We start from the raw sequence: 11,218 nt of genomic DNA on the forward strand, positions 1-11,218 counted from the left end.
AGGGAGACAGATAAAGAGAGAAGGAGAGAGAGAGGGAGAGAGGAAGAGAGAGAGAGAGAGAGAGAGAGAGAGAGAGAGAGAGAGAGAGAGAGAGAGAGAGAGAGAGAGAAAGAGAGAAAGGGGTACTGTGGTGGTAGCTTCATGATTGTGACCTCTCAGTTCACTCAGTGGAAATAATGTGTTCATTACAATGCAATTACAGACACTTAGGCCCCTCAGAGTGAAGAGCTGGGCTGCTGAGAGGGGCTAGCACTGGCCCTTGATGCTAACACAACACTGATATGTGTGTACGGGTGTGTATACGTACATGTTATGCTTGTATGTGTGTGCGTGTGTGTGTGTGTGTGTGTGTACGTATAGTCTGTGTGCAGGCGCAGGATGTACAGTTTTATGGGAGGAGGGCTGTTCTGTGCCGGAGTGGGGAATATACTCCTGATCGTTTCCACAGCAACAGATTATTGGATGCAGTACCGTCACTCAAACAACTTCATGCACCAGGGCCTGTGGAGATACTGCACGCCTGGCAAATGCTTCACACACACGGACAGCATCGGTGAGGTTAACACTCTTCCTTCTGTTTACCACCACGTAACACTTCACTGTCCTGCAGTTTAGAATATGTACTATAAGTGTGCTCACAATATGTATACAGTATATACATGCATTTTTACATTACGTTGTTTATTTAGTAAAATATCCAGATTTAAAGGAAGACCATTCTTTGATTTGTTAAGTTAAAAAGCCCATATCCTACATTTAGCATTTTTGTGGTCTCATCTCGTTTCTCTTTAGGAACAGGTTATTCTTTGCTCCTGTGCCTTTAAGACTGATATATGTAAATAACATGCATCCTAATTGGCTGCTTTCTTTTGTGCCTCATTCAAAAAGTAGTCGGAGCTGAAATGCTCTTTGTAAGGTCAACATAAATGGCTAGAGCAAACCTGATGTAGACTGAACAGGTAGATTCACTATATGTCCAAATGTTTGTGGACACCCCTTCTAATGAATACATTCAGCTACTTTAAGTTGCACCCATTGCTGACACAGATATGCAAATGCACACACACACAGCTTGTCTGCTCCATGTAGAGTACTGCCAGTAGCATGGGCCTCTGGAGCAAATAAACATGAACAAACGGACACCATGACTAATACCAGGTGAGGACTAGAGGGGTATTAAGTCCCCCAACATTGAGCTGTGAAGCAGTGGAACTTTGTTCTCTGGAATGATGGTGCTCCATCCAATACTTTTGGGATGAGCTGGAGATTTGGATATGGGGTGGGTGGTGATCATCCAACTCATCAATCATCAATGTCACAAATGTTCTGCTGAATGCAATCACATTCTCACAGCAATGATCTATGATCTAGTAGAAAGCCTTTCTTTCTGGACAGTGGAGACAGTTACTCCAACAAAAGCAGGATAAATGCTTTTAATACTTTTGTATAAATATATATCAACTTAATTAATTCATTGGGCGACCATGCTGCATCATTATAGATGAGGAAAACAATTTTATACGATACGGTCCTTTTAAACCCCAGACTTATTTTAACCATCTTTGCCCTTAAAAAAAAATACTGCTATATGGCTTCCTATAATATGTACATTACTGTGAAGGAGGTCACACGTGTCATTTGTGTATGTTTTAAATGATGGGCAGGCTGTAATCATCAATATCTACCTCCACACTCTAACTAGCCTTAGTGTTCTGCATAGCCCCTCCCAGAGCTATTAGGAGACTCCTCCTGAGAACAATATTCATTCGAGGTCTTGTTAATTGACTCATTACGATGCTAATCATCATAATAGCTGAAGCAATGAGGCACATGTATGCAGACACTTACTCAAAAACGCTCTCTATTCGCATTCCATGGCAAGGCCAAACTGAGCAGTCTGCTAAATATGACTCTGTTCTGCGTTCAGCCAGTGTATACCAACTACTGACCAGTGTATGCATGTAAACCTTACCGCTACAGTAAAGCTGCTGTACAGGCCGCTCACTGACCTTTGCTGACCTCTGTGTGTTCTCAGCCTACTGGGACGCCACCCGCGCCTTCATGATCCTGTCTCTGCTCGCGTGTTTCTTCGGCATTATTATCGGTATCATGGCCTTCATCCATTACTCCAGCTTCGAACGATTTGATAAAACCTTCGCTGCAGGCACTCTCTTCTTCATCTCGTGTGAGTAGCTTCTTCGACCATCACGCTTTTGCTGTTGGTTTGTAAACAGATGGACTAATGAAACGCTAATGTGAAATAATAATGTGAATAACATTACAGTGCCAGAGTTACCATGCTGAATAAAAAATGGCGTTTCACTGCTAATGCACGAGCAACGAGAAAATGAACAGCAACGAAAATAAATATACTAATAAATATAATAAAACAAGATAAAAAAAAAATTGGTTCTACGAGTTATAATGATAATAATTAAAGCACTGCTGTTATTATTTGTATGGTAGTAGTAGTGCTGTTTAATGATGTGTTTATTTGGTTTTGTTCATTCATAAATCCCTTTTTTCACTCTTTTATTCTATTTTTAGAATAATATAATAATAATAATAATAATAATAATAATACATTAATAAAATACAACACTAATAATATTAATAATAATAATAATGTCTCCAGCTGTAGTTGAACCGAACAGAATATTAATATTAATATAAGCTGCGATGTGCGTTTGTTTGCAGGCTTTTTCGTGTTCTTGGCCATGGCTGTGTACACGGGGGTGACTATGAATTATTACGGTAAGCGCTACGGCAGCTGGCGCTTCTCCTGGTCCTACATCATCGGGTGGGTGGCGGTGGTGCTCACCTTCTTTTCAGGTAGGCTACCTCCACACACGACCACCAGACCATCATTTACCCTGCACGCACTGGAAGTGAAGAGTGTGCTCCATGCCGGAGCTTTGTATTTTTTTTTTTATTATTATTCTTATTATTAGTCTTCTTCCTCTATTGCAGGTATTTTCTATATGTGTGCCTACCGGATGCATGAATGCCCCAGAAACCCGGCTCCTCACTAGGAGGCGCTATGGTGAGATGGTGAGAGTCCAGGGTTTGGAGGAAAAGACACTGTCACTGAAATAAAGAGTCTTGGATTCAAGCGTCAGTCGTGTTAATGTGTGCACCAGTGTCCGCATACTCCACCACACTGTTCACCACACTGTTCACCACACTGCCACCTTCTGAACGCAGTTTACAGCCAGAATATTACATGTTGCTGTTTCGTCCAGCGTGACACTGAAGATGAGTCCAGGAGCCAAGAAGTGGCGAATAATTAACCACTCCAGAAAACTACAGATACATTTTTCTCCTCCTTGTCTTTATAGTGGCGGTGATAGGAAGCAGGGGTTGCTACAGTATGTTCACAGGTCGAGTCAAGTTTAGGCTAGGCTATTTATACCGCACATTTGAACGACGGGCGTCGCCACAAGGCAGCGTTACAGAGAGTGAAGAGTGTGAAGACGAGACCCCCAGAGTAAGAGCAAGAATCCCTGAGAGAAACCAAGACTCAAAAGGGGAACGCATATTCCTCTCGTCGACAAAATAACACCACAAACGCACGAAGGAATGGCTAATGGATACACAGTAATAAAACGTGAACCTAATCCTACACATTAGTATCCAGATTATCCAGTTATCCACTGAGAAGTAAGGAAATTAGATGACTGCCATGTTAACGTGACTATGTGAAGAACCTCATATAATGTGTGTATGCAGTAATGGCTTTTTGCAGGGGTCGGTCTTAAAAACTTATTGTTATCCAAAACGGCCAGTCTTCTAAGTTTTATGTGTAATATTGATATAGTGAAATAGTGGTGAAACTATGACAATAATAGATTTTCATTGTGAACTATTTCGCCTCATGACGCCATGCCTGTATCTTTCCGCCCTGCATGTGTGTTAAGGTCAGAAGCTTACCGCGGATTGATCGTAATACTAAAATATCTAATTTAATACATTTCTACGAGTTTTTAAAGCCATTAAAACGTGTTAAACGTCTTATGATCACCTTATTGCATAAAATAACTATAATAACGCATCTCACGTCAAACATACTCTCGATGCCTTCGCTTAACAAGCAAAATGGCAGCTTCTCTTTGACGGACTCATGCTGTTGCAGAAAGCACATTTGTGGAACAAGCTATTGCTAAACAGCATTTGGACAGCAGACAGCAGAAGCTCGTTCTTGCCTTTCAGAGCAAACAGGTTGCGAGTGATTTGAGCCCCCCGCTGTCAGCTGGGAGGAGGTGTTTCATTTTATTCATACACAAATGTCACAACTTGTCTGAGAGGACAAAAACGACTCGAGACGTTTTCCACTTAGAGATAAAACACGGCGTGTCAGGTGGGGTGTAGTGGTCTGCTAAGCATGAGGTGCATCGGCTAGTAACACTGCAATCCTCTTAGAGAAAGGCAGTACACACTCCCCATTTCACTTTGATTAAATGGCTGTTTAAAGCTGCTTAAGTGCCTGGACTCCATCCACCATCCCAGTAAAGACCATCTCATCACCATTACTTCATTTACTTTCTCATTTTGCCTTAAAAGCTACTAGTTAGCTCCATTCTCAAGTAAGCAGCCTTGCTTTCATTCCCAATGCCAGACTCCAATCACTGTATTGAGATACCCGTACAGGAGGGCACACGATTACAGTGGTGATGAGTCGATTTACCCTATGATTTATTTTTCAGACAGGCAGTGGACAAACCTCAAACCTCCTTCTGCAAATCTAGGCAACATTCAGCTCCAATCAAACACACATCAACCAGCTAATCAAACACTTCTAAAGGCTAGATAGATAGATGGACCAGGTCGGGTTGATTAGGGTTGGAGCTAAAGGTTGTACGCAGGTATATACAGGGCCATGGGCATGGAGCACTATAACCATACAGCATTCTGAATCTGAAAGACACTCAGTCAGGCCTAAACTGGACTCAAACTGCAGGGGTAAAAAACTGCAGCACCTAATGCTAACACAAATAAATGCTAACAGCTAGCAGTGGGCTTACACACTATGACCCTCATACAAATACATAGTGATTTACAGTAGTGTGTTGTGGTATTTCCTGCTGTTGATCTTTTTTCTCTCTGATAAAAATCAGTAGCACAATGCTATCTAGTTAGCATGTAGAGCATTTATTACAGTAGTATAGGAATAGTATAGGAATAAAGCAAGTGCGCCAAATTGTGTTTTTGTCATTTAAAGTCATTAATGTCTGACGATTATGAAAATATATTGATTGAGACCTGTGATGGGGTTATACTGTCTCAGTCCTTCCTTCTTTTGCTATTTTTACAATAGATTTTTTAACAAAAGCACATCCTTGTGTTGAGATTAGATTGCCACCTTTTGTGTTTTTAGATCAGCTGTCAATCTTCAGAGATTTTGACAGTTCTGGGAACAGTGTTTTGAGTGTTCTTACTTAGTATACTCACCTCTACAGACACTACAAAACTGCTTACTAATAATACAAGCATTGGTAGCAATAATAACTTAATAATAAATAGTAGCAAGCCTAGTAATAATATAGTAATAATAATAACTATAATAATAATAATAATAGTAGCATTATAGTAGCAAAAGTAATGGTAGTGTAATGATCATTATAAAGAGCGGTAATAATAATACTAAATTACTACAGCTGTCAATACTATAAGCCTGTGGAGTGTGGGGTACTACTCTGACACTCCAGAAGTATAATACAAGTGAGCAATTTTAGACGCAGCTCTCGTAATGACACGCCTGTGTAGTGGAGGAGTGAGGGTTGTAATCTGAGCACATTATGGCCTCTCAGATGAAGCCCTCTCACTTCCACAATCGCACACAGCTTCAGAGTGACAGAGCGTCAAGACACTGGCAAAAACACTGGCGAAATGTTAATCAGAAACCCATTTCAGCACCTCATTCATCTCCTACAGTTTTCTCTGTGTAAATGTAGCCTACTTGCCACTTTATGAAAGGGCAACCTGAACCACCCGGAAGGTGACAAACAGAAAACAGGCCAGACTGCATGCTGACAAATAACTGACCATGATCTGAGGATAATAAAATGACAGCAAACAGCCAACATTGTTCTAGCTGTAAAGTCTGGATTTAGGTGATCCGGGACATCAGTGAATAGTGGAAGTGCGCTGCAACTGCAGCTGATGCTTCTGAAATATTAAATATGCAAATTAGCTCTTCAATAAAAAAAAAATCACAATGAGATTCAAGGTTTTGGGCTGCTCCATAATACTTCATATATGGACAAAAGTACTGGGACACATGCTCATTTATTGTTTTCCCCGTAATGAAGGGTTCTTCATTCTCTACAGTCTCTACTGTTCAGGGAAGGCTTTCCACTAGATTTGAGAAGATTGTTGTGAGGGTTTGATTGCATTCAGCAACAAAAGCTTTAATTAACTCCCAACCCATCCCAAAAGCAATGGAGCACCAATCATCACTCCACTGCTCCATGGCTCAATTCTGGGGGACTTTAAACCCCTCTAGTTCATGCCTGGCATTAGGCATGGTGCCAATAGGTTTGCCATGATTATCTGCTTCAGAGACTCCTATTCTATTGGCAGTATATGTCTAGAGGGACTAGATAAGCTGTGTGTGACAAGCTGTGTATTCATTAGAAGGGGTGTCCACAAACATTTGGACATTTGGACTGATGTCCTGAGGCGGTACTGAATCCAACATACACAGATGATTTGGTTGAAAACGAATCAGAGTTACGCTCTGACGTTTAAAGAGCCCCCCAAAATCACCAGCACGAGTGTATATGTGTGTGTGTGTGTGTGTGAATGAGCGCGGTGTGGAGTAGCTCTGTGAGCCCCATGGGGATGTGCCCTCCCTCTCCACCCCGGCCCCTATAATTAATCCATAAAGCACTAATTCTGTTCCCCGCCCCGCCGCGGCGCTATTGGCTGAGCGCTGGTCTGCACGGCGCTCCGCTGCTACCCCTCAGCCTGGATAAATAGTAACGTACCTGAGGGCGGACAGCGCTTCGCACACACCTGTTCACCGTTCCGCTTTTTTCGGGGGGACGCTGCGCGCAGTGACCAAGGTGGAGTGGCCGGGTGCGGGCGCTGCGAGCTGCGTGGAAAGTCGCGCGGGCCTTTTGGCAGGGATGAGCGGGAACTACACGGCGGCCGGTGCCCACATGCCCGCCCATAGGGCAACGTCCTTCTTCATCGAGGACATCCTGCTGCACAAGCCCAAGCCCCTGAGGGAAGCCTTCCCCTCACCCTTCTCGGGCTCGCTGGCCTCACGGATGCCCCTGCTGGAGTACGGATACCCCCTAATGCCCACCCCCATCCTCGCCCCGCATCCGCATCACCCGCTTCACAAAGCCGAGCACCATCCCTACTTCTTCACCTCGGGTAAGGAGTGTAAGCGCGCCGGGCCTGTGGGTGATGTTTGGGGGCGCACAGTAGGAAACGTGTGTTTTTAGGTGGAAGGGTTTGGAGTCTGTGGTTTAGGGGCGGCAGCAGAACAAACTGAGCGCAGCAGGTCTAACGAAGGGCGCAGAAACAGCGTCAGTCAGCTGTGCGTTATTAGTGCGTTTGCGCAAACCGGCCTCTGGTTTGAGCTGTAACTTTAAGCCCACATCGATATATCTGACATACATTTACACAATAAAAACAAGTTAAAAAACTGTTAGAGAAACAGGAGAGAAATCTACAGGTGTGCAGTTTGAATTCGTTCATGTTTCAGGTGCGAAAGAAAGATCAGATTTATTTGGGTAAATCGCCCATTTAATTACGCAGAAATTTACTGGCAATAATTCGATTTATTTGTACATATTTTTTTAAATATTTAGTATTATTTTTATTCCGGCACTTTTGCTTTTTAATATTTAAATATTAGTATAATTGTAGCATTTATTATTGTAGTTTGCTTTATTTTGTTTAATAATAATTATCACAATTATTTATAATGGTTAAATCATTCTAATTATGTTTTTAGAATTGTATTCGACCACTTATTAATTATTTGATTTATTTAATTATTTATTTATCATCTTTCAAATTTTGCTACTACTTCTTTTTGTTGCTATTCTTCTAGTCAGAATCACTCTTCTTTTTTTGATGAACAGCAGTATTAGTCTTAAAGTTAAAATATTATTAATATTTTTATGTTCTATTATTTTATTGTGATCAATAACAGACGAGGTCTATCAATATCAATATAATAGCAGCCTAGTATTGTAGCATTTTACTGCCATTATTATTATCGTCATTAATCACACTAGTATTAATAGATATTATTACAAATATTATTGTTTTTTATTATTATTTTTAGCAGTACTGTAATAACGTGGATCGTTGTTTTCATTGGTGTAGGCATGCAGATGCCCTCGCTGTTTCCTCCTCACCCGGAGCTGCCCGGGAAGCACTGCAGGCGCAGGAAGGCGCGCACCGTGTTCTCGGACTCGCAGCTGTCCGGGCTGGAGAAGCGCTTTGAGCTGCAGAGGTACCTGTCCACCCCGGAGCGCGTGGAGCTCGCCACGGCACTCAGCCTGTCTGAGACACAGGTGCGACTCGACACCCGGCACACGCACAACGCTACGTACACTGCATTTAAATGCATGCGTGGAAAATGACAGTAAATGTAACGCGGGAACTGCAGTGATAAAACTCTCCTGTGAGTTTACACCATGTGAATAAAACATAACATCATCAACACGAATCTGAATAATAATAATAAAAAAAAACAGAGAAAATCAGCAGCTGGGTTTATGCACCATATTTGACCTCATATTTTTTCGTTTTTACAGTGTTTGATTTTTTGTGTTGTAGCTAGTTTAATCCGCGCGCTCCCACACCCGCACAGCACGCGGTTTTATTAGTGCTGTTTTCTGTGTCTAAAAATAATAATAACATTCAGCTTTCAATTCAAATGATTGATATGAAAATATCAGCACGATTTTAAGCTGAATTGAATTTGTGGTGGGTTTGTTTATTTATAGACAGATTTATAGACAGTCACACACTGTATCTGGATGCGTGTGTAAAACGTGTCTGTGCTTCTGTGTGTGAGCGCAGGTGAAGACCTGGTTTCAGAACCGCCGGATGAAGCACAAAAAGCAGCTGCGGAAGACCCAGGAGGAGCAAAAAGCTCCCGGCGAACAGCTGGACAGATGTGCGGAGACATCGAGCGAGAGCGAGCAGGAGCGGAGGGGCGCAGCGGAAGGCAGGAGGAGTCCGGACACGTACACACTGGAGGAGAACGACGACGAGGTGGACATCGAGGAGGACATCTGCTCTCCAGACCATTTACTATAGACATGCTGCCTCTCGTGCTGTACATGTGTATACGGATTACCGCCAGTTTAGATAGGACACGATATCCACCTTCTTTACTCCTGGTTTTTATAAGAGAACAGCCTCCTCCCGCTGTACCACTGAAGCGCTTTTAACTGACATGCATTATGAGCAGAGTCCATTTAGGAGGAATGTCCCCCTAAATTCACCCTATTTTAAAATGATGCATGTTCATACTGTATTATTATTATTATTATTATTCGTTTGTTTTAAGGGTCGCCTGTAATGACCCATTTTGTGAATATGGGGGGTAGTAAATATTCTATGGACAATCTGTAAATAGCAGCGGGATATTTAGCACTTGTTTAAAGGACACTGAACCAGTGGATCAGCTGAGTTTCTCCTACACTGTGTCGCCTTTTCCATTCTCACTACTGCATCCTGTTCAGAACCCACTAATGTTAAAATAATGTACAGTGAATGAATTATCTAACAAAATCACTTGTTGCAAACTTGAGCTGTGTTCGTCTTTTAAATGTTTCAACACTTTCTTTCATTTCACACCTCGCGGGATGTTACGATAGATTTATATTCTGGAACTGATGTTACAAAAAGAGTTATTATTAACTAGTTATTATTATTATTATTATTATTATTATTATCAGGAGTGCATTTTATTACTTCTTTAGACCACTATTTGTTGACAATAATGCTATTTCTATGAATATTTCTTCAGACTTGCTACTTCAGTTATTATTGCTGCTGATGCTTTTATTGATGCTTGTTATTATTATTACTATTATTATTATTATTTATTATTATCAGGATTGCATTTAAGAATGACCTTTATATATATTACATTTCTAAATAAATATTACTAAAATGATTATAGAAAAACTAACTAAGCAATAAGACTCGTACAGTCCTATATTATATATTTTATAATACATATTACAATACACAGACAAAAGTAGATACCTGCTCCGCTAGACTTGCTTTAAAGTCTGCAATAATAATAAGACTTTACACTAGATTTTGGATCTGATGTCACTGGGCCATAAGGTTCTCAGGACAGGTGATGTCAGGTACTGATGATGGATGATTAGTTATAGATCATAAATGACACTCAAACGTAACCCAGAGGTATTGGCTGAACCTTCAGCACTCTAGAGAAGTCAATTCCACTTTATACCCCTCTATCTACAGGGTGGAATTGGGCATGGTGACTTCACTCATTCCCAATGCTCCAGAGCATCCTGTTATATTGGCAATGCTTTCCTATGAGCTGCGCATGCGATATGCGCGTGATAAAAGCCAGCGCCAGAAGCTGAACTCACTTTATATATATGTACAACTTTTTATACAGCACCAACACGACACGACATTCCAGTGAATATGAGTGAGTTACCTCATCTTTACTTCACGTCAATTCAGATCTTAAGCAAACCTAACCTATCCTTTCTGCTCTACGAAACATAATAACAACAACAACAACAACAATAATAATAATAATTATAATAATAATAATAATTGAGTTATGCACACATACATAATTATTGCAGAAATTACTAAATGGTTGTATACATTATTTTAGAAAATGTAAAGATTGGTATATATATATATATATATATATATATATATATATATATATATATATATATATATAAATAAATTATCAACCTGTAGCCTCACAGCCCAGAATATGGCCAGTTTAAGTAAGGGCTTAGGGTATATAGGGTTGCTACACATAAGTAAACTCTTGCTACTACATGGAGATAAATAATCAATATGTCCTGAGAACTGGATGGTAGTCTACACATGTAACTACCCCAATGCCAGTTACAACAACCATTCTTCCGTTTATTAAAGACACTTCAGCTCCAGAAACAGAAGAAACAGAACCCTTATGCAGACGTACACAGATGGGAATCATTCTCAAAAATCCTACATCTCA

The 11,218-nt window shown here is 40.9% G+C and overlaps 2 protein-coding genes across 2 annotated transcripts; both read left to right on the forward strand.

Annotated features, from left to right (window-relative positions):
- The first annotated feature begins 378 nt into the window (after nt 1-378).
- On the forward strand, nt 379-3,032 carry lim2.1 (lens intrinsic membrane protein 2.1). The gene is made up of 4 exons (XM_072659090.1): nt 379-553; nt 2,036-2,185; nt 2,698-2,832; nt 2,971-3,032. Exons 1-4 carry the CDS (start codon nt 379-381, stop codon nt 3,030-3,032), a joined length of 522 nt encoding a protein of 173 aa, XP_072515191.1.
- Nucleotides 3,033-6,998: 3,966 nt separating this feature from the next.
- Nucleotides 6,999-9,730, forward strand: bsx (brain-specific homeobox). The gene is made up of 3 exons (XM_072659211.1): nt 6,999-7,380; nt 8,344-8,534; nt 9,046-9,730. Exons 1-3 carry the CDS (start codon nt 7,128-7,130, stop codon nt 9,283-9,285), a joined length of 684 nt encoding a protein of 227 aa, XP_072515312.1. The 5' UTR covers nt 6,999-7,127; the 3' UTR covers nt 9,286-9,730.
- Nucleotides 9,731-11,218: the final 1,488 nt, after the last annotated feature.

This window comes from Salminus brasiliensis, chromosome 16 (genome assembly GCF_030463535.1).
Source record: "Salminus brasiliensis chromosome 16, fSalBra1.hap2, whole genome shotgun sequence".
Lineage (NCBI taxonomy): Eukaryota > Metazoa > Chordata > Actinopteri > Characiformes > Bryconidae > Salminus > Salminus brasiliensis.